The sequence below is a fragment of the Hippopotamus amphibius genome, chromosome 15, assembly GCF_030028045.1.
Source record: "Hippopotamus amphibius kiboko isolate mHipAmp2 chromosome 15, mHipAmp2.hap2, whole genome shotgun sequence".
Classification (NCBI taxonomy): Eukaryota; Metazoa; Chordata; class Mammalia; order Artiodactyla; family Hippopotamidae; genus Hippopotamus; species Hippopotamus amphibius.
In genome coordinates, this window is record NC_080200.1 from 4,868,889 (window position 1) to 4,889,318 (window position 20,430).

Below are 20,430 nucleotides of genomic sequence, written 5' to 3' on the forward strand. Positions count from 1 at the left end.
ACCACTGCATGCCGCAGAGAAATTTTCATAAAAGGAAGAGTCAATTGATGCAGCAAAGTTCACTGGTTTTTTGTTTGTTTGTTTTGCTGCATTGGGTCTTTGTTGCTGCACACAGCCTTTCTCTGGTTGCGTTGAGTGGCGGCTACTCTTCATTGTGGTGCGTGGGCTCCTCATTGTGGTGGCTTCTCTTGTTGCAGAGCACAGGCTCTAGGCACGTGGGCTTCAGTAGTTGCAGCACATGGGCTCAATAGTTGTGGCTAATGGGCTTAGTTGCTCCGCAGCATGTGGGATCTTCCTGAAGTAGGGCTTGAACCTGGTCCCCTGCATTGGCAGGCGGATTCTTAACCAATGCACCACCTAGGAAGTCCCTTGTGGGTTTTTTTATTTTGTTTTGTTTTTGTTTTTTTATCATGTTCCCCTCTCCTCTATGTGTCCTATGAATTGGTAGTGTTTCTAGAGTCTGGGTCGGGACTTAGATTCCATTTTTTTTCAAGTGCATTTCATAGGTGGTGATGTGAACTCCTATCAGATAGCTCACAATGTTTAGTTGTCTCTTTGCTGTAGTTGTGTGTATTTTTTTTATGTGTTTCAATGTGTTAAGAGGAGCCAGGTCTTTGGATGTTCACCAGGACCCAGGCAGTGAACTTGGGAAAGTGGGGAAAACAGAATCTGTGTTGTGCTTGCAATTCTTTTTCTGTCCAATTCAGTGGGAATTCAGTGTAGAGCACTGTGGTTCAATACTTTTTTGTACTGTGTCACTTCAGGAGGCTCCTTCACGCCCGGCTGCCCCACTCTTAGCAAGTGATCTGTTATTTGGGGGCTGAATCATGTCCCCCCCTGAAATCCAGATGTTGAAGCCCTAACTCCAAGGACCTCAAAATGTGACTGGATTTGGAGATGGGTCTTTAAAGAGATTACATTAAGAGGTCCTTAAGATCAGTCCTAACCCAATATGACCAGTGTCCTTATAAGAAGAGATTTGGACACAGACAGAGGAGTGACCATGGGAGGACACAGGGAGAAAACAGCCACCTACAAGCCAAGGAGGGAGGCGTCCGAAGGAATCCACCCTGCCAGCACCTCAGTCTCAGACTTCTAGCCTCCAGGACTGTGAGGAAATGGAGTTTCTGTGGCTGGAGTCACCTGACCTATGGTACTTGGTGTGGCAGCCCTTGCACACTGATACAGGGTCAGCTAGGGGCTGCCGTAACATGCCCCATCCACCTCTTATCTTAGAGTTTCATTTGTTGCTGATCGGAATCAATTACTTCATATTCTGATTATTCTGAATCAATTTGAAAGGTGTAACTTTCTCTTTAGGTCATTTTTCCCCCAACATCGACTAGCTGGAATTCTTCCCTACAGAAGAAATGTCCTTCCTCGAACAGGGCTGTTTGGTTATCCTGAGATATAGTTCCTAGCAGACAGGTAGGATACTTGCGTATCTTCTCCTCTACAGGGGCCCATTTTCAGACTGAGGTTGGGTGTCCTAGTCGCCTCCGATGGTGACAGTGAGGTTCGTTATTTGGTCTTTATTTTGTTCTCTCGTGCTCTCTCATCCTTACCAATTCAGGCATCTTCGTGTATTTAAAGTGTTTCAATCATTCTTTTTTTTTTTTAATTTTATTGAAGTATAGTTGATTTACAATGTCGTGTTAGGTATACAGCAAAGTAATTCAGTTATACATATACATATATTCATTTTTTTTCAGATTCTTTTCCCATATAGGTTATTAATAGTATTGAGTAGAGTTCCCTGTGCTATACAGTAGGTCCTTGTTAGTTATCTATCTTAGATATAGTAGTGTGTTTATGTTCATCCCAAGCTCCTGATTTATCCTTCCTCCTTCTACCATGTTTCCCCTTTGGTAACCGTAAGTTTGGTTTTGATTTCTGTAAGTCTGTTTCTGTTTTGTAAATAAGTTCATTTCTGTCATTTTTAAAAAATTAGATTCCACATGAGTGGTATCATATGATATTTGTCTTTCTCTGTCTGACTTACTTCACTTAGTATGACAATCTCTAGGTCCAACCATGTTGCTGCAAATGGCATTATTTCATTATTTTTTATGTCTGAGTAATATTCCATTGTATATATGTACCACATCTTTTTTCTTTTTTCTTTTGGCTGCGCTGGGTCTTCATTGCTGCACTCGGGCTTTCTCTGGCTGTGGACAGCGGGGCTACTCTTCATTGTGATGCGAAGGCTTCTCAGTGCAGTGACTTCTGTTGTTGTGGAGCATGGGCTCTAGGTGCATGGACTTCAGTAGTTGCAGCATACGGGCTCAGTAGTTGTGGAGCATGGGCTTAGTTGCTCCACAGCATGTGGGATCTTCCTGGACCAGGGATCGAACCCATGTCCCCTGCATTGGCAGGTGGATTCTTAACCACTGCACCACCAGGAAAGTCCCAGCCACATCTTCTTTATCCATTCCTCTGTCTGTGGACACAGGTTGCTTCCGTGTCTTGGCTGTTATGTAATAGGGCTGCTATGAACACTAGGGTGCAGGTATTTTTTGAATTACAGTTTTGTCTGGGTATATGCCCAGGAGTAGGATTGCTAGATCATGTGGTAACTCTATTTTTAGTTTTTTTTAAGGAACCTCCATACTGTTCTCCATAGCGGCTGCACCAATATACATTCCCACCAACAGTGTGGAGGGTTCATTTCTCTCCACACCTTCTCCAGTATTTGTTTATACACTTTTTGATCATGGCCATAATCAGTCTTCTTTTTTGTTGTTGCTCAAGCTGTCCCATCTTTGGCCAAAAGGAGCTCTCTCACGCTGCACCACATCCTCTGGACACAATCCCATTTCACACTTGCTGTATTGCTTTCTTTCTGCACAAGACTCCCCCCACCCCCACCCCCCTTCACATTTCTGGTCCAGCCCTGGAATTGGCCATTTCTCTGTGGAGGCCCTTTTTCAGTGGTGTCTCATCTGGGTGCCAGGGGTACTCATTGCTACCAGGTGGTTACCGTGTCCAGGCCTTTCCAGCGGACAGCTAGGAAACACACACTTTTGAAAGGAAAAAAAAAAAAAAATCACAAGTTCATACTGTTATTTCCAGCTTACACTTAACATCACAGCGTTTTACTTCTCTTTTCTCTTTTCCCTAAAAAGTCTGGTTTCTAAAATCACTGACATTCTCATTTGCATTATTCCATTAGATGCAAAATAGTTTCCAAATAACATACCAATGTTAACTACTGAGAATAAAACTCCCGAAGGAAGTTTAAGATTTCTTTGCAGCTCTGGTTTTCCTTACACTAGATCTCACTGTGGATGTACCACAAAAACACTGAGTCCTTTGAGATAATAATTTTCTCTGTGTAGTTGCAGCATGACACTGACACACAGGTTCGTTCATTTCAGGTTGGCTTTCGATGTCTAGGGATTGCTTTTTTAAATTAAAAATTTGAATTTGCAACACATTTAATGATTCCAAAGTCAAAGTCGCATAAAAAGGTAGATCCATCCCCACCCCAATCTATGCTCTCCTTTCCCTGTATGCAATCATTTTCATTAATTTTTGGATTGTCCTTCTGGTGTAAAGCAGGTTGTGTGTGTGTGTGTGTGTGTGTGTGTGTGTGTGTGTGTGTGTGTGTGTGTGTGTGTGTGTGTGTGTGTGTGTGTATACATTCCATATATACCAGACTTCATTTTTTTTTTTTAACTTTACAACATATCCTGAAGATATATCAGTGTCAAGAAGTCTTCCTCTTCCTGGTCCCATTTTACAACCAGCATTCCTCTGTGCAGCAGTGCCATTGTTTACTCATTGCATGGCCCACAGACAACAAGCTGTTTGCAATCTTTTCCCACTACCAAAGGTGCCCCACTCAGTCACCTTTGCGTGGCGTTTCATATTTTTGCTAGCATCTTTGGGATGGGTTCTCAGGAGTGGAACTGTGGGGTCAAGGAGAAATGTGTCGATGGTTTTGCTTGCTCACGTATGTATGTATGTATGTATTATTTTTATTTTTTATTTACTTATTGGCTGCATTGGATCTTCCTTGCTGCATGCGGGCTTTCTCTAGTTGCAGTGAGTGGGGGCTACTCTTTGTTGCTGTGTGCAGGCTTCTCATTGTGGTGGCTTCTCTTGTTGCGGAGTATGGGCTCTAGGTGCGAGTGCTTCAGTAGTTGCGGCATGTGGGCTCAGTAGTTGTGGCTCACAGGCTCTAGAGCACGGGCTCAGTAGTTGTGGTGCACAGGCTTAGTTGCTCCAAAGCACATGGGATCTTCCCTGCCCAGGGATCAAACCCGTGTCCTCAGCTTTGGCAAGCGGATTGGTAACCCCTGCGCCACCAGGGAACCCCCCTTGATGGTTTTGCTTGATGGCATCACTCTTCTCTTTGTTCAGCTTTGCCACCAGCCATAGAAGCAAGTGGCCATCTCCTCCCAGCCACTCACGCCAACAGAGGATGCTGCCAAACTTTCGGATGTTTGTCAACCTGCTTAGGTGTGAAACAGTATTTCAGTGGTTTTGAATGGGCATTTCTCTTATGATGAATCAGGCTGGGCAAAGTTTTAGGGTCATTTTCCTTTCTTCTTCAGTGCACTCGTTAGATCTTTTGCTAACTTTTCTCACCCCCTAGCAGATTGTTGGTCTTTTTTCGTCTTGATTTTTAGGAACTCTTTATATATTAGTTGTTTGTGATACAGTTTGCAAATTTTTCCTGCAGTCCAGTTTGTCAATTATCTTTTGACTTTGATTTATTGTGACTTTTTTGATTTATTGTTTGTTTTGTTTTGCTTTTTTGTGTTTTTTTGTTTGTTTGGTTGGTTTTTGTGTGTGTTTTTGTTTTTTGCTTTTTTTTGTTTTTGTTTGTTTTTGCCATGTGGTGCAGCTTGTGAGACCTTAGTTCTCTGACCAGGGATTCAGCCCAGGGTCATGGCAGTGAGAGCTCTGAGTCCTAACCACTGGACCTCCAGGGGACTCCCTATTGTGCCTTTTTGACATGCAGAAGTTATTTTAAAAACTTTTGTCAAATTTATCAATAGTTTGTTATTTCTTCTAAATGTTGAGACGTGGTTGTTGCTGTTGTTTTTCCCAGTCCCAGGTTATACGGCAATCAATTCATTCATGGTTTCTTTAGTACTTGTTTGGTTATTTCTTACATTTATGTCTCTGATCCATTTGGAACATAATCTACTTTGGGAGATTTGGTAAGGATTCCGAACGGTGAATCCAGTTGTCCCTGCACCATTTATTTAGAAGTCCGTCTTTGGCCATTGACTTGAGATGGCACCCCAGCCATATACCAACTTTCCATATTCACCTGATTCTATTTCTGGACTTTCTATTCTGTTCCAGGGGTCTGTCTGTCCACTTGTGCACTGTTTTAAGGATGGCTGCTTTACTCTGTTTTGATATCTGGTAGGTTGGATGCTTCCTCTGCCCCCTCACCCCCCCATTTGCTTTTTTTTGCCTTGTTTTTCCTGGATATTCCTGCTTATTTTTATTTTTTAAAATACACTTATTTATTCATTTTTATTTTTGACTGTTTTGGGTCTTCGTTGCTGCTCACAGGCTTTCTCTAGTTGTGGAGAGCGGGGGCTACTCTTTGTTACAGTGCATGGGCTTCTTGTTGTGGTGGCTTCTCTTGTTGCAGAGCACGGGCTCTAGGCGTGTGGACTTCAGTAATTGTGGCACACAGGCTCAGTAGTTGCGGCTCTCAGGCTCTAGAGCACAGACTCAGTAGTTGTGGCACATGTGCTTAGTTGCTCCGTGGCATGTGGGATCTTCCTGGACCAGGGCTCAAACCTGTGTCCCCTGCATTTGCAGGAGGATTCTCAACCACTGTGCCACCTGGGAAGTGCATTCCTGCTTATTTTTGTAGTTGAATGTTAGAATCAACCCATCTCCACCAAAAAAAAAAATATCACATTTGGATCACGCTAAGATTATAAACTCATTTAGGAACCTTTTGGTTCCTTTGTAATGTTGAGTCTTACTACCCAAGAACATGTATCTCTTCCTTTTGTTCAAGTCTCTTTTGAGTCACTTAGGAATATTTTACTTACGTTTTCCCTAAGGACCTTTCTTAAAGACATTGCACATTTTTGGGAAAAGTTTTGCCTTAGAGTTTTATATATTTTTTGTTGTTGCTGCTTATAATGTTACTGTAAATGGGGGCTTCTTTCTTCTAACTGGTGATTTTCATATACATGTAGGCTATTGACTTCTGTATGTTAATACTACATCCTCTTACTTCATCAAATTCTCTCGTCTGTACTAGTTTGTTGATTTTCTTGAGTTTTCCAGAAATATAATCACACCATCTGCAAACAGACATGATTTTATCTCCTCCTTTCCAATTCGGGTTCCTCCCATTGTTTTCTTTTATCTCATGGCTTTAGCTAATCCTCTCATACCTTACTATGTCATAATGGCAAGAGTGGGCAATTTTATCTTATTCCCAACTTTAGTGGGAAAGCAAGTTTCCATTACATAAGATGCTGGCTGAGGATATATTTATCAATTTCTAGAGTTGTTTTTTTTTTTAAATCGGGAATGCATGAATTTTTTTAAATTAATTAATTTATTTATTTTATTGGCTGTGTTGGGTATTCATTGCTGCACACGGGCTTTCTCTAGTTGCGGCGAGCGGGGGCTACTCTTCATTGTGGTGCGTGGGCTTCTCATTGCGGTGGCCTTTCTTGTTGCAGAGCACAGGCTCTAGGCGTGTGGGCTTCAGTAGTTGTGGCACATGGACTCAATAGTTGTGGCTCATGAGCTCTACAGTGCAGGCTCAACAGTTGTGGCACATAGGCTTAGTTGCTCTGTGGCATGTGGTATCTTCCTGGGGCAGGGCTTGAACCCGTGTCCCCTGCATTGGCAGGCAGATTCTTACCCACTGCACCACCTAGGAAGTCCCAAGGGAATGCATGAATTTTGTCATTTGAATTGCTTTTTCTGTGTTTATGACGATTCTCATATGACTTTTTCTTTACTTAAGATTTTAACACAATAAACTATATCAAACCATCCTTGCTTTCCTGGAATGAATCCCACTTGGTTCTGTTTTTTGTTTTTTTTGGCTGCACTGGGTCTTCTTTGCTGTGTGTGGGCTTTCTTGGGCTTTCTCTAGTTGTGGTGAGCAGGCTTCTCAGTGCAGTGGCTTCTCTTGTTGCGGAGCACGGGCTCTAGGCATGTGGGCTTCAGTAGTTGTGGTGCATGGGCTTAGTTACTCTGCAGCATGTGGGATCTTTCTAGACCAGGGCTCAAACCCGTGTCCCCTGCATTGGCAGGCGGATTCTTAACCACTGTACCACCAGGGAAGTGCCGTTGTTTTTTAAAGTGCTGACAGATTCGATTTTGCAAGGAAGTTCTGGAGGAACTAGGAGGAGGTGTGGTTCACAGTGGGTGGTCTTGGAGATCCAGGGAGGTCTTCCTGGAGTAGAGGGCAAAGTGGTGGTGTGGGTAGTGGTAAGCTAGGAACTCTGGTACTTTCTCCAGTGAAAATGTCTGGGCAAGAGGAAGGCAAGGAAAAACTGCTTAAATCCATCTTAAAAGGAATATTTCAACCTAAATACCCATCAGCGAGAAACCAGTTAAGTAAATTTTGACACATCCAAACAAGAGAATATCATATAGTGATTAAAAAGAACCGGGAACTTCCTCGTGTGCCAATATACAACCATCTCCAGCTTACGAAGTGAACAAAATGAAGGGCAATCAATGTCTTTCCCATTTGTATTGAAAAGGAGGAAAAAGAACATCGTAACCAGGTTTGCCTCGTATGTGCCTAAAATAGTTTCAGAAGGAGATGCAAGAAATAGATATCTTGGTTGCCTCTGGGGAGGGTGACACTGGGTGCCTGGGGACAGCAAGGAGACTCTTCTCCCTTTCCCACTGGCGCTGTTTGGCTTATGAGCCCTGCCAGTGTCTTCCGTGTCCAAAAAATGAACACAGCAAACAAAAACCTGGAACTACAAAAGTAAAATGGACCCAGGGGGGTTAGAGCGGGGGAACCTGGTTTTTCTTTACCACCCTAGATTCCGGATCTCTGGGGTGCGGGTGCACAGGGGGCCAGCGTGCCCAGCCTCTTCCTCACCCAGCCCCCTTCACGGGTGCCTAGGTGGGCCGCGCCCCCAACCTTGTCATCGTGTTTGACTGCTCCATGGAGACGATGGTGCAGAGGGCGCTGCGCCAGGGCCAGGTGGAGCGCCGGGCGGACGACTGTGAGGTGGCCATCTACCAGCGCCTGGAAACACACTACACCCTGTGTGAGCCCATCCTGACCTTCTACCAGCAGAAGAACCTGCTCCGAAACGTAAGTACGCCCGGTCTTCTGCTCACCCCCGCCCCCCACCCCACCCCTGCAGGGGAGCAAGTCCCAGCTGAAACGACACAGGGGTTATGCTGTTGCCCCGGGTTCCCAGACCTCTCTGGGCCTCAGTTTCCCCAGTATGTACACTGGGGAATTCCAATTCTTCCATTAGGCAGAACAGGTGCAGGCTGTGGCCTCCCACCTATGACATTCAAGGTCTGAACAGAATGACTGGCTCCAAAACTGCAAAATTAAATACATTTCAGAACATACCTACAAAACATAAGCTGAGGACAACTGGTCAACCACCGCTCAACTGAAATCCAGCCATGTGTTAGTGTCTCAAGGTAGAAAGTAGGGATATCTTAATTCTTAAAGTGAGCCATGCAATTCCTGTACTTTTGTTGCTATGAAGATAGAGAACTCTGGTGTCATTCCTGTTACCCTCCCGCAACTGAAGGTAACAACAAGAGTGAGAGGAACTGGCCTCAACCACCACGGATGGGATGGGAAGGAGGGGTGAGCTAGCCTGTTCCCTCTTCCCTCATCCGCATGGCCCTCAGGCTGCACCTCTCGATTATTTACTGGCTACTCAATGGGGCCTTGAGAACCTGTCTCCCCCACTGTCAGAGGGGTGGACGGCAGTTATCCTGCTACACTCAAGAACTGAACCGCCTTCACTCCCCTCTCCTCTAGATCTTGGCAGAAGCAGCTCCAGAAAACATTTTTGCCAAGTGCTGCTCTGTCATCGAACGCCTGAAGTGAGTTGGGAGAGGGCCGGGGGCTCCGACTTTCCCCCCACCCAAGCTCAGAGGGGGTGCACTGCCTGACGTGAGAGGCCTGCTGAGGGGAGCCCGGGGCTCCAATCTAAGATGACTCCCCACGTGACCCCAGAGTGACAGCCTCCCCCTTTCCTCATTCTCACAGGGGCAGGTCCCTAACAAACCTGGAAGGTCATGGGGGCCGTGAACAGCCCCACCTGGAGGTGGCAGCTGTTGCCGCTCCGGCCACTCACACCTGTGGGCCCAGCCACCTAGGTTCTGAGCGTGACACCTGGTTTTTCGGTGCTGGTATTCAACCCTAAATCCCAGAGGAACGCTCCAGGCAAACACTATGCCTCAAGATTACTGTCCCTGGGCCAGACAGCTCAAGTGGCCCCTCAGACCACTGTCCCATCTCCTGTCCTCATCCTTAGGCTGCCACCAACCACCGGAACGGACGCCATTCAACAGGTCAGGTTCCCACCTCAGGGCTTGCTAGCAAAATAGGCCACAGCTCGGCACACATCAGGGCCAGGCCAACTCCCGCAAGGTGCGGCTGGCTGTGGGTGTGCTGTGGCGGCAGGCTGTATCCATGGGAACACCTGCCCCTGGGGACCCTCCTGGGGGCCTTGCTCCCAGAGGGAGAAACGTTGGGGGAGGACTGCACTGCCCGGGCTCTGCCTGATTCTCTCTTCCTGCAAGACCAGACAGGTGAAGGCTTTGGGGGGCCCACACCCCACACTCATTGGCCAAGCCTTGTACCTCTTCAACTTGTTTCCTCTACAAACACAACTGCGGCCAGCACGCAGTTTTAGACAAAAAGCACTTTATTTAACCAAAAAAAAGGGGGGGGGGGGGAGTCAGGAAAGCACAATGCGCCTGCAGAAAACTATCTTTTCTTATAATTCCGATTTAAAAAAAAAAAAAAAGAAAAAAACCAACACAACACAAAGCTTGTAATTTCCAATCACCGTTACCAGGCTTTTACATCTATATAGAACAAACATCTGCTTCAAAACTCTACGGGGAGAGAAAGAGAGAGACGGCACCCGGCAGACACGGGGAGGTTTTGTTATCATTTATTTGTGAAGTTAAAAACGAGCGATAAAAAGTAAAAACTGCCATACAATTTTCTGTTTGTTTTGTTCTCAATTGTTTTCGGTTGCAATGTCCTCTTGAACAGATGAAACACGACAGACCAGTCCTGGGGGTGGGGGGCAGGAGGGGCGGCGGGGGAGCTGAGCTGGGGCAGCAGGAGGAGCGAGAGAAGGAGCAGAGAGGCTGAGTGAGGGGCTGCCTGACGCGGGTGGGGGCGGGTTTTCGTGCAATACCAATACCTGGTCCAAGGAATGTTCCAACTCTAACTAAAAAAAAAAATAGCAAGAGTGACTTTTTTTCCTTTTTGAAAGTTTATTTTAAAAACATGAAGAGGGCCAAAAGTGGTAGTAGGGAGTGAATGAATTGCTTTCTCCTGAAAGAGACAGTTTCAGGAAGGCTGGGGCAGGGCGGGGGATAATAGAGATTTTTTAATATATATATATAATTTTATAGGTTTTGTTTTGCTTTTAATTTTTAATTTTTTAAATTTTTTTTTTTTTTGCAGAGATTTAGTTCTCGCTATCTTCTATGGCTGGCTCAACATGAAGGATCCCAATTTTGAAAGAAAAAAAGCATGTGAGACACACAGAATGAGCGAGAGAGCGAGAGCCCGGCACCGCCTGTGCCGCGACCTCCAAGCCACTCACAGTGAGCGAGGGCTCCCCAGGCAACCCCCCCACCCCCACCCCACCCTGGCAGCTGTCGCTCTCTCGACAAACGGAAAAAAAACAAAACAAAAAAAAGGCCCCAAACAGAACAAAATGGAAAAAAAATAATAAAAGATTTTCACAGATGAAGAAGTTCACATTCATTCGATTCATTGAGCCTGCGGAGAGGGAAGAGATAGGAATTGGTCACTACGGGGAGGGGAGGGGAGGTGGGAGACTAGGGGGACAGTGGCAAGGAGGGGGCCAGGAAGCCCCTCTCCCGAGCCTGTGAGCACAGGCCGGAAGGATGTGTTTGTAGCTGTCTAGTCAGCGCTCCAGGGACTCAGCCGAAGTCAGACTGGCTCCTTGATGGAGGAGAGAGTGACACAGAGGAAGGAGGAGAAGCAGGGGCTGCAGAGAGGGGAAGAGAGGGGAGGGGGAAGCGCTCAGGGCTGGGGGAGGGAGGAGTGCCCTCTGTCTTCAGGAAGGCGGGCGGGCGGCTCCCGGCGCATCACAACATGACAATCAGAGATCACGGTGTCCCCACAACACCCCTGTGAGGTAGGTTGGAAGGTGGCAACGATCGTCATGCCCACTTCACAGACAAGACCGGGACACAAGGCAGGCATGGGCGCGCAGAGAGGCCGAGCCTGGGCGGAGCGGGAGGGCCCCGGGGCCGGGCCCCTCGGCACCTCCCTGCGGCCGCCGGAGCCACAGCCAAGCCGCACAGGGCTGCTTGCAGCACACACAGTCACTTGGACACGCGGGGAGAGATCGTGGGTTTAAAAATAAAAGAATCAAAAGAATAAAAACCATGAAAGTAATGCAGAGAGGAGAAAAAATATCCGTTTTCTTCCCAAGTGGCCAGATTTTGAGTGAGTTAGCAGTCGGGTTGGAGACCAACCAACTTCTGAGCGGACGGCCTGCCCCCCACCCCCAGGACTACCCACCAGTTCAACAGTTCCTCCTTTTATTTGTTTCGCGCTCTCCCCCAGCATCACGACAGCGTTACACAGGAACAAGCGGGCCGGCGGAGGGAGGCCTCTTCATTTAACCTCTGGACCCAGCGCACACTTCCCCCGGCTCGTGGGGACTCCCGGAGACCTCTGGCCACACGGCCCCCGCTGCAGGCATCAAGGACACACCCCGCAGGGGAAGGGATTTCCGGCGCTACCCACTAAGGCAGGATGGACGGTGGCCGGGGGTTGGAAGGAGAAAGGAGGAGGAGGAGGGTGGCAATTCCCACTTGCCTGCTGCTGTCCCTGCTGTGTGGGTGGAGGCTGGGGGCCGCCAGGACCTGGAGTCTGTCCGTAGTAAGCGGCCTGCTGTCTGTAATATTCAGCCCAGGCAGCACTGTAGTCTGGCTGGGAGCCTGGGGGTGCTCCCGGACCCCCTCCAGTGGCCACTTGAGCTGTGGGGGAGCAGAGGGTGGGTGAGTGTGGCCAGGATGAGCGTGAGCCTGGCCCTGCCCGCCGCGGCCCTGGCGGCTCACCCTGCTTCTTGTAGTACTCCTCCCAGGCCTTCGTGTAGTCCTGCTGCGGGGGCGCTCCGGGCTGCTGGGGCTGCTGGCCTGTGGAGGCAGGCACCGGGGTGAGAGGACAGCGTGGGGACGCGGCCACCCACCCGCCCACTCTGTGGCTGACCTGAGGCCCTGCGGCGGCCCACATACTCACCGATCTTCTTGTAATACTCTTCCCAGGCCTTAGTGTAGTCCGACTGGCCAGCAGGTGGGGGCTGGGGGGGCTCACCCTGGGTGGGCGGGGCCGCGGGGGCCGGTGCCGGGCCTGGCACGGGGCCTGGGGGCTGCTGGTAGTAGTGTGAGTAGTAGGCGGCCCAGGCGGCGTTGGGGTCTGCAGCAGCGGCCGCGGCTTTATCTGCAGGAAGAGGGTGTGTGGGCCGAGAGGTGGCCCAGAAAGTCAGCTCCCTCCCCACCCGCCCTGGCTGGGGCCTTATACTTACTCGGGTCATGAGGAGCAGGCGGTTGCCACTGAGGATAGGTATTGCCCCAGCCCTGGGGTGGGTACTGGTGAGGAGGGGGGCCTCCGGCACTGCAGGACGATAACACAGAACACATGCGCCAGGCTGTTCCTGGGTCCCCAGAGAGGACAGCCACAGCTAGCAAGGGGGCCCAGAGCACCCCCTGCATGGAGATGCACGTTCCTGGCCCAGGAAAAGGAGTGAGATGACCAATGCAGGGGACACAGGCTGTGTTGACTCAAGGATGTGAGAGTCCCCAAGTGCACCACGCACAGATCTACATTTGGGGTGGAGGAGACCAAGGGCAACACCTGTGGCATCTTTTCAAAACGGTGTCTCTGACAGGTTTGATTCCTGGTCCAGGAAGATCCCACATGCTGCAGAGACACAGCCTGCAAGCCACAACTACTGAGCCTGTGTGCCACAACTACTGAGCCCATGAGCCTAGAGCCCGTGCTTCACAAGAAAAGCCAGCGCCCTGAGACGCCTGCGCACAGCAATAAAGACTAGCCCCTGTTCGTCAGAACTAGACAAAAACCTGCACACAGCAACAAAGACCCAACGCAATCAAAAAAAAAAAAGTGTCTATGAAACAGGTGGCTGGCCTGGATCATGTCTGGGACCCAAACACTCAGCACTCCCACAAGGCAGGGATGGCCCTCTAGGGTCTGCCAGTCTCCTTGTCAGCAGAGCGACCCCCCCACATCCCAGGAACCCAGCAGGAATACTTACTGAGGGGGAGCCCCAGGTGGCCCTTGATTGAAGGGCCCGGGGTTGAAGGGCCCCATGGGACCAGCAGGGCCTGGTCCCCCTGGGCCTGGTCCGACTGGGCAGAGGGGACCCTGGAGGAAGGAGAACCGGACTAGATCAGTGGAGAAGGAGAAGGAGCCTGGCCCAGGTTCCCAGAGCCCCTCCCCAGCCCACCTCGATCTTCTCCTCGATGAGCTGCTTGGCATGGTCGATCTGCTGGGGCGAGCCCCGGATGATGAAAAGTTTGAAGTTGGGGTCCCCATTGGGTGGCAGCTGCCGGGAGATCTCTACAAAGGCGCCCGTCTGCTGGTTTATGGCTTTCACATTCTCGCCGCCTGCAAGAGCCACAAGCAGTGAGAGGAGAGCAAGGGGAGAGCGGGGGAGGGACAGGGCCCGTGCAGGGGCTACTCACCTCGGCCGATGACCAGCCCGCACTTGTGAGTGGGGATGGAGAAGGTCATCTCCCCACCAGGAGGGCCCCAGTTGCCCTGGCCCCTTCCTCGACCTCGGCCCCCTGGGGGCATGCCAGGACCCCCTGGAGGGCCCGGGGGACCACTCTGCAGGGCAGGGAGGAGAGGGTGGGTTAAGGCAGGAAGCCAGCCTGGCCCCTCTGCCCCCACCAGCCCTTCTCAGCAAAGCCGACGCCACCCACCCTGAGGCTCTGGAGGAGATCGTTGATGATGCGCGCGGCGTGCTCACACCGGTCTGGGGGCCCCATGATGTGAGCTATCTTCTCGGGGCCCGTCCCGTCATCTGAGGCAGCACCCAGAGAGGAGAAATGCAGTCACAAGAGAAGCACGACTCCACTCCCCCGAAACACTGCCTGTTTAGGCCAAGCCAGGGGCCTGGACGATCTCAGCCACTAAGCGCCGCTTGCCACCCTCCACCTATTCAGGGGCCAGGAAGGAGGCCGGCGGGCCCACGTCCCCAGAGAAGGAAACCGAGCAGCTACGGCAGGAGGGTGGATGAGGCCTCTGCATCTGGTACCCCCAGAACTAAGAACTGACAACGCATCTCTCAAAAAGCACACAGCAGTCCCTTCTCCCCACAGACCGGCCGCTCACACTCTCACTGGGCTTGGCAGGAGCCCAGAGCTGGGGCCGTGGGAGCTAATCCAGCCTGGAGGCCCAGGCGGCCCCATCAGGAGAGCCCTTGGGCGGGGGAGAGGGAGAGGGGAGTTTGACAGGAGAGGAAAACTTCCCTTCGACTCGGAAAGCCTGCCCGTCACCCACTTTCTCACGTGGCTGCCTCATGGTGGGGGGACAGACAGGGCATGCCCTGCTGACCCAGGAATGATGAGGCACCGCGGAGGCTCAACAGGCTAACCCGGTACCACGCTGCCCGCAGCGGCCCCGCCGGCTCCTGACCTTGTTTGAACTGGATCCGCACACCCGCGTCGTTCTGGATCTTCTTGATCATCTCCCCGCTCCGGCCGATGACCACCCCCACAGAGTGTCTGGGCACGGGCACCTGAGGGCGGGCGGCCGAGGAGGGTCAGCCGGGCTGTCCCCAGTCTGCGGCCCTCTGCTGCCCACCAGCCCACCCCTCCCCCGGTGCGCCATCCACCTGGGGAGGCCTGCACTCACATCGATGCCCCCACCGATCCGGGATCCGTACTCATTCCGGTCCCCAAAGCCGCCCTGGTCACGCTCCCGGAGAATGTCCATCACCATCTCGCAGGCTTGCTGCAAACACACAAGCACGGCGCTCACACCAGTACCGCCGCCCCGCCGTGCTCCCAGGCGTCACGGGCCTAAGCTCAGCACCAACACACGCGTACTGAGCTCTCTACCTGCCCTAAGAGACAGACACGGTGAGCACCCCCAGTTTCTGGAGTTCAGGCCACCCGCTCATGTAGAAACGGCCGGGAGGCAGAGTTCAGCAGAGAACCAGCCCCGTGCAGACTTCAAAGCCAGCGCCCTTGGAAACCTCTGCACGTGCACACGAACCCCCAGGCCACCGGCCTGCCTGGGGGCGCTCACCTGCACTTTGTAGGGATCTCCGATGATCCGGAGCGGTTTGTCCACGTTCGTGTTCTGGGAACCGTCCTGGATTAAAATCATCTTCACTCCCGCCCGTTCCTTCACAACCAAGGTTGAGAGTCAGCGCTGAACTTTCAAAAGACTTTCCGGGGCGCATGGGGGGCCGGGCCCAGGAAGGTAACTTTCCTGGGGTGGGAGGAGCCCACCCCTCACCTGGAGCTGCTTAATCGTCTCTCCGCCTTTGCCAATGACCAGGCCAGCCTTCCCTGCGGGGATCATGATCTCCTGCACCGTGCCGTTCTGGCCCCCGTTGGCGTTGTCGTGAAACTGTCCTGGGGGGCCCCCACGACCCCGTGAGACGATGTCATCCAGCATCATCTTTGCCTTCCTGGGAAGGGGAAGAATGGGTGCCGTCAGTGGAGAGAGTACTGGCCTGGCAGCTCCCCCCAGGTCCCAGGGAAGGCGATTCCAACCCATGTGGCCGACAGATGACAGAGTCCCATCCCTGGGGCTACTCAGGCCCAGGTTCCCCAGATCTCAGGAGTTGAGGGAATCACTGTGTCAGCACAGCCCCCTAGAGAGGGCAGGGTTTGAGGGACATGGAGTGGGAGTCGCCCTCAGTTTCAAAGGGGTCCAGAGGACTTCCGCCCGCTTTCCCCATCACAGTGACAGGCCCGCCGAGGACTTACTGCACAGACTCCGGGGCTCCTGTCAAGGACACACTGCGCTCGGGCAGGCCGCCGCTGTCTGGAGAAGAGAGAAGATAGGGTCAATGCCTTCTGGAGTCTATGGACACCAGGAGGACCTTCTATGGAGATGGGGAGACTTCCAAAACAATCAATGGCTACTTCTGCCACCATGAGGCAGCCTGACAAATCAGTTTACCTCCCCAAACACGTGGGAGGCTGCTCTACGCCAGGTCAAGATCAGGAAGCTTAAAGTCCAGTAAGGGAGACAAAACTTTTAGAGAAAAGGATGAGATGGAAGGAGAGGCAGATTTCAGAAGCTCCCAAAGCTGGGCCTCATCCATCACTACGGATGATGGGCACCTTCCAGTCAATGAACTACACGTGCCAAGCAGGGCGAGCCCTCAGGAACCCCTGCAAAGCAGGCACTTGCGGAGAAGCAGGCAGAACTGTATTTAAACCAGCTTTGAGGCCCTGACGGGTCTGGGGCGACATTCCCTGCACTGGATTCTGGCCATCCCTGCTCACTGGAACATGGAGGGAAACAAGAGTTGCAGCTGCAGCTTGAGGCGCTGTGCTGGCTGAGGCGCTATGCCGAGCCTAGCACACAGAAAGTGCTCAATGATCCCCGGCCCGTTTCACCTCTACCCCAGCACGGCAGTCAGGACATCACGAAAGAAAGCGCCCAAGAGCCCCAGCCCAGCCCAGCGCCCGTCCCTCCTCAGACGTGGCTCTCATACCTGGAGAGATCTGCACTTTGCAGCCTGAATCTTGCTGGATTTTGTTAATCTGTTCACCTCCTCTACCAATGACTAGGTGGAGAAAAAGAAGAAAAGCAGAGATTGAGGAGTGGGGGAAGCCTGGCGCAGAGAAGACTACGTGGAAGGGGTTCCGGGACCCGCGGGCATTCAAGGGGGCAGCAGCCAAGCTGAGCGCTCCACCGTCCCCTCTGCCCACAGAAGAAGGGGAGAGTAAGCACACAGCGCAGGAGCGCGCTTTGCTTCAGACCAAAGCTTCCCAGGCTGGCAGGGGCTCCGGGAGACTGCCCCAGAGAAGGGGGAAGAAGGGCATCCCCGATCAGCGACCCACACTCACTCAGTCCCACCATGCCGTCTGGGACCCTGTACTCCTCTGTCATTGAAGTCCTGTAAGGAGAGACAATGAGAGTCAGCCTCAAGTAGGAGAAAAGTAGGGGAGATGAAGGGCCAGAGGGCCTCCCAGAGAAAGACTCTCAAAGCCACAGGCCCTGCCTTCTATGACATGGGGACCAAGCCCCCCACAGGCCCACGTGGAGGCTGACAACAACATGGGGGCTCCCCCACGTCACAGCAGGACACCCAACCCCTCGGGGCCTCAGTTTCTCCCTCTAGGCCACGAGAGGCTTGGTCTGGGGTGGCATGACCCCCCGGACCAGTGCTGCCCCACCAACTCAGGGTAAGAGTGAGAACTTGGGGCACTTTTACAGCAATCTGATGGTGTCATCTGATGTCTGTAGATTTTAATTAAAAAAAAAAAAAAAGTTTTTGTATCTTTTTCATTTTCCTAGTAAGCTGTTTCCATTGCATTTCACAAAACTTTAACCAAGAGGAAAAAGAAAAAAAACACTGTCCCTTAGAAAGGATTCTGTCAGATACACTAACGTCATTATGGGGTCGGAAAGCTAAGAAAGACACCTCCTCCACACACACCTTCCCCAGCTCCACCAGCTCTCAGGGAGCAAGAATCTGCAGAAGACAGATGAGAAGACCAAGGCCAGTCCCCAGCCTTTTCTAGGAGGAAGGATGGCTGTGCTTCTGAGTGTCCCCACTCCAACAAAGGAAGCAAGAGGGTGCAGAGATCCCCATTCCTCGTCACACCTAACGGCCACAGCCCTGTGCTCCCTACAGCCCCCAGACAGTAAGTACAAGGGAGAAAAGAAGCTCCTCTGCCTTTCAGTTCTCTCCCTGGTTGACCAGCAACGGAGACAAAGCCCTCAACGACGTGGCCCTCAGAAAGCCCTCCCTCGAGTCAGTACAAAAGGCCAGAGACAGAGAGGAAACAACATGTTCTCCAAATCACAACTTACCTGGGGGGAGGATGGATGGGTCCGAGCTGAGAACTGATGGCTGCAGAGAGAAAATCCAAAGGAAAGATTGGCCTGACTCCTCTTTGGGACCCTGAACACTGCTGGCCCCAGGCACACCTGCCTGCACGAGGGGCAACCAGCACTTATCACAGTGCTTCTGAGCCTTCCTCAGTGAACGTGATGGAGCCCACCTCACAAAAGCACATGCTCTGAGGTTTCTGTCTCAATTTCCAGGCTCTGGGGTCTCTAAATCTCATGGGCCCCAGAGGAACACCAAGAGCCTCCATGAAGGAGAAGTGCTGTCTGCTCAGTACTTCCAGCTCCCCACTGCTAAAAACCTAAGATCCTGAAGCTGCCCTCTGCCTGTGTCACCCAATGGACTTACAGTCTCCCTGGGAAGCCAGTTTCTTGCTCTCGGGTTGGTCTGTGAAAAGAAAGAGGATGTCAGATGCAGCACCCACCCACCCACAGCTGCCTCAAATCTGATGCTGGTGCCACATGTCCTGGCAAACAATCCTCCTGTCCCCCACCCCCCACATGAGAGCCAAGGCAGGAGAGCAGCAGAGATCAACCCCCGAGGGGGCCAGACTTCACCAATCCCCCCCTCTGGCACTCAGGAATAAAAAGCCCTTTATAACGGGGGAAATGATGGTGGCGCCCGAGTCCTTCCAGCTCAGGACCAAAGCTGCCTTGGGGAAGTCAGGCTGATCACCGAGTTGATAGTCTGGGCTGCTCAGGATCAGGCTGCATGCCCCCGGGCCAGCCACACTGTGCTGAGGTGGGGCCTCCATAGACCCACCAGCCCTTCCCTAGCTTAGCAGGAGGGGAGGAACAATCTTGAGAACTTACAACTTGGACCTTGTCACAATCAATCTGCCCTCCGCTCAGCCACCTGATACCTCAGGATGGCAGCCGGAACAAAAAGAATGAACAAAGCTGGGAGTGCTGGGGTTTTAAAAGACCAAATGGCAGTGGGCTCCCCCACCCCACTTTGAACCACATTCAGACAAAGGCACTACACTCTCTGCCCCTGGCCCTTCCAGTAGGTAGTTACCTCCATCTTCTAACTGCCTCTTTTGGCCCCCGAAACCAAAATCAGGAGTGCTGTTATTCACAGTTGTAGCGGCATCGCCTCCAATTTTGGCTGCAATCTAGAAATAAAGGTGTAAGCAGAGAGGAATTACCACCCTCCACGGTTCTCAGATCAACCTCTCTGGTTCATAAAAACCCAACAGGTCTTGCTCTCTGGCCTGGGAATGGCTTCCCCTGGATTTGGGGAAGAGCCTGCTGATTAAGACCTTCTAGAAGTTTTCACCTAAAGTCTCAGAGTTCAAGTTACTCAGGAATTCAAAATTCCCTTTCTCTGAGATTTGTGCCTAAATTGTTCATGCCCAGAATGCAATTCACACTAACTTGTTCTAGGGGCAAAAGGAACAAAAGTTCAAGTGCTAGGGAAGGTCCTCAGATCCCTTCCGCCAGGGAGAGCCTTGCTGAGGCGCCCGGTCCTCTGGGATGCCGAAGAGCACAACTTTCCTTTATCTCCCTTGCCCTCAAATCTTCACATGTGTTCAACAAATCCTGGGGAAGTTTCTGCTTCAAGGCATCTGAAACCCTCATTCTGACCAAAACAAAAGACCCTTTTTGGAACACGCTACATTTTAGACACACGAACGGCAACGTCTAATAAACCCCAACCCAACAAATTTAAAACCAGAGTCTGCTGGTAGGAACATTACAAGTTTTCCAAAGAAACACAAACCGCGAGCTGAGGATCTTTTCACCTCTCTAAAACTTTTTTTTTTAAAACACTTTGAGCCAAAGCTCTTGGGATGCCCAGATGCGACCTTATCCCACCTCAACAGACAGCACCAACTCCCCATGTTATAGCTGCTTCTCAATCAAGACAGTTTGGGGGGGCGGGGGTGGGGGGGCTGGTTACCAGATCAAGTGCACCTTGGAACTCTATCCCACCCTAGGGGTGAAAGCCACAGACCACACTGGGAGGGGAACAGGGCGTTCCCCTAACGGGACCTCCCACTCTGTCCTGGAGGCTTTGGGACAATCCTGAGTGAGAAAGCACTCAATGGCCTGAGCCCGGTCAGCTTCCTTTTTGAAAGGGCGGCAAAGTCCTCGCTGTCTATGGGCCTCCTCCCCTCAGGCCGTGGGGAGGCCGAGAATGGAGCCGG

At 51.5% G+C, this 20,430-nt stretch overlaps 2 protein-coding genes across 7 annotated transcripts in view; one reads left to right on the forward strand and one right to left on the reverse strand.

Annotated features, from left to right (window-relative positions):
• Positions 1–20,430, reverse strand: part of KHSRP (KH-type splicing regulatory protein) — a 31,293-nt gene that overhangs the window by 9,516 nt on the left and 1,347 nt on the right. For 2 of the 4 annotated variants that reach the window (XM_057708234.1, XM_057708236.1), the window contains exons 2-19: positions 19,299–19,395; positions 18,630–18,668; positions 18,245–18,284; positions 17,275–17,324; positions 16,920–16,991; positions 16,183–16,240; positions 15,707–15,881; positions 15,494–15,592; positions 15,098–15,196; positions 14,879–14,981; positions 14,164–14,264; positions 13,924–14,068; positions 13,686–13,846; positions 13,494–13,603; positions 12,744–12,832; positions 12,458–12,658; positions 12,277–12,354; positions 12,035–12,195 (exon numbers count right to left, since the gene is read on the reverse strand). In XM_057708234.1, the coding sequence (XP_057564217.1) occupies positions 12,035–12,195; positions 12,277–12,354; positions 12,458–12,658; positions 12,744–12,832; positions 13,494–13,603; positions 13,686–13,846; positions 13,924–14,068; positions 14,164–14,264; positions 14,879–14,981; positions 15,098–15,196; positions 15,494–15,592; positions 15,707–15,881; positions 16,183–16,240; positions 16,920–16,991; positions 17,275–17,324; positions 18,245–18,284; positions 18,630–18,668; positions 19,299–19,395 (1,878 nt within the window). Of the gene's footprint in view, positions 1–10,102; positions 12,196–12,276; positions 12,355–12,457; positions 12,659–12,743; positions 12,833–13,493; positions 13,604–13,685; positions 13,847–13,923; positions 14,069–14,163; positions 14,265–14,878; positions 14,982–15,097; positions 15,197–15,493; positions 15,593–15,706; positions 15,882–16,182; positions 16,241–16,919; positions 16,992–17,274; positions 17,325–18,244; positions 18,285–18,629; positions 18,669–19,298; positions 19,396–20,430 lie in introns of those variants that run through there. The other 2 variants (XM_057708237.1, XM_057708235.1) reach the window with 2 other exon arrangements.
• LOC130836172 (adenylate kinase isoenzyme 1-like) lies at positions 1,335–10,913 on the forward strand. Of its 3 annotated transcripts, XM_057708245.1 has the most exons (5): positions 5,072–7,736; positions 8,087–8,281; positions 8,975–9,039; positions 9,206–9,510; positions 10,643–10,776. In XM_057708245.1, exons 2-4 carry the CDS (start codon positions 8,129–8,131, stop codon positions 9,360–9,362), a joined length of 375 nt encoding a protein of 124 aa, XP_057564228.1. In that variant the 5' UTR covers positions 5,072–7,736; positions 8,087–8,128; the 3' UTR covers positions 9,363–9,510; positions 10,643–10,776. The 3 variants fall into 3 exon arrangements, with proteins under 3 accessions (XP_057564227.1, XP_057564228.1, XP_057564226.1); XM_057708244.1 differs by lacking the exons at positions 5,072–7,736; positions 9,206–9,510 and adding an exon at positions 1,335–1,428 and having other exon boundaries at positions 10,643–10,913; XM_057708243.1 differs by lacking the exon at positions 9,206–9,510 and having other exon boundaries at positions 6,545–7,736; positions 10,643–10,913.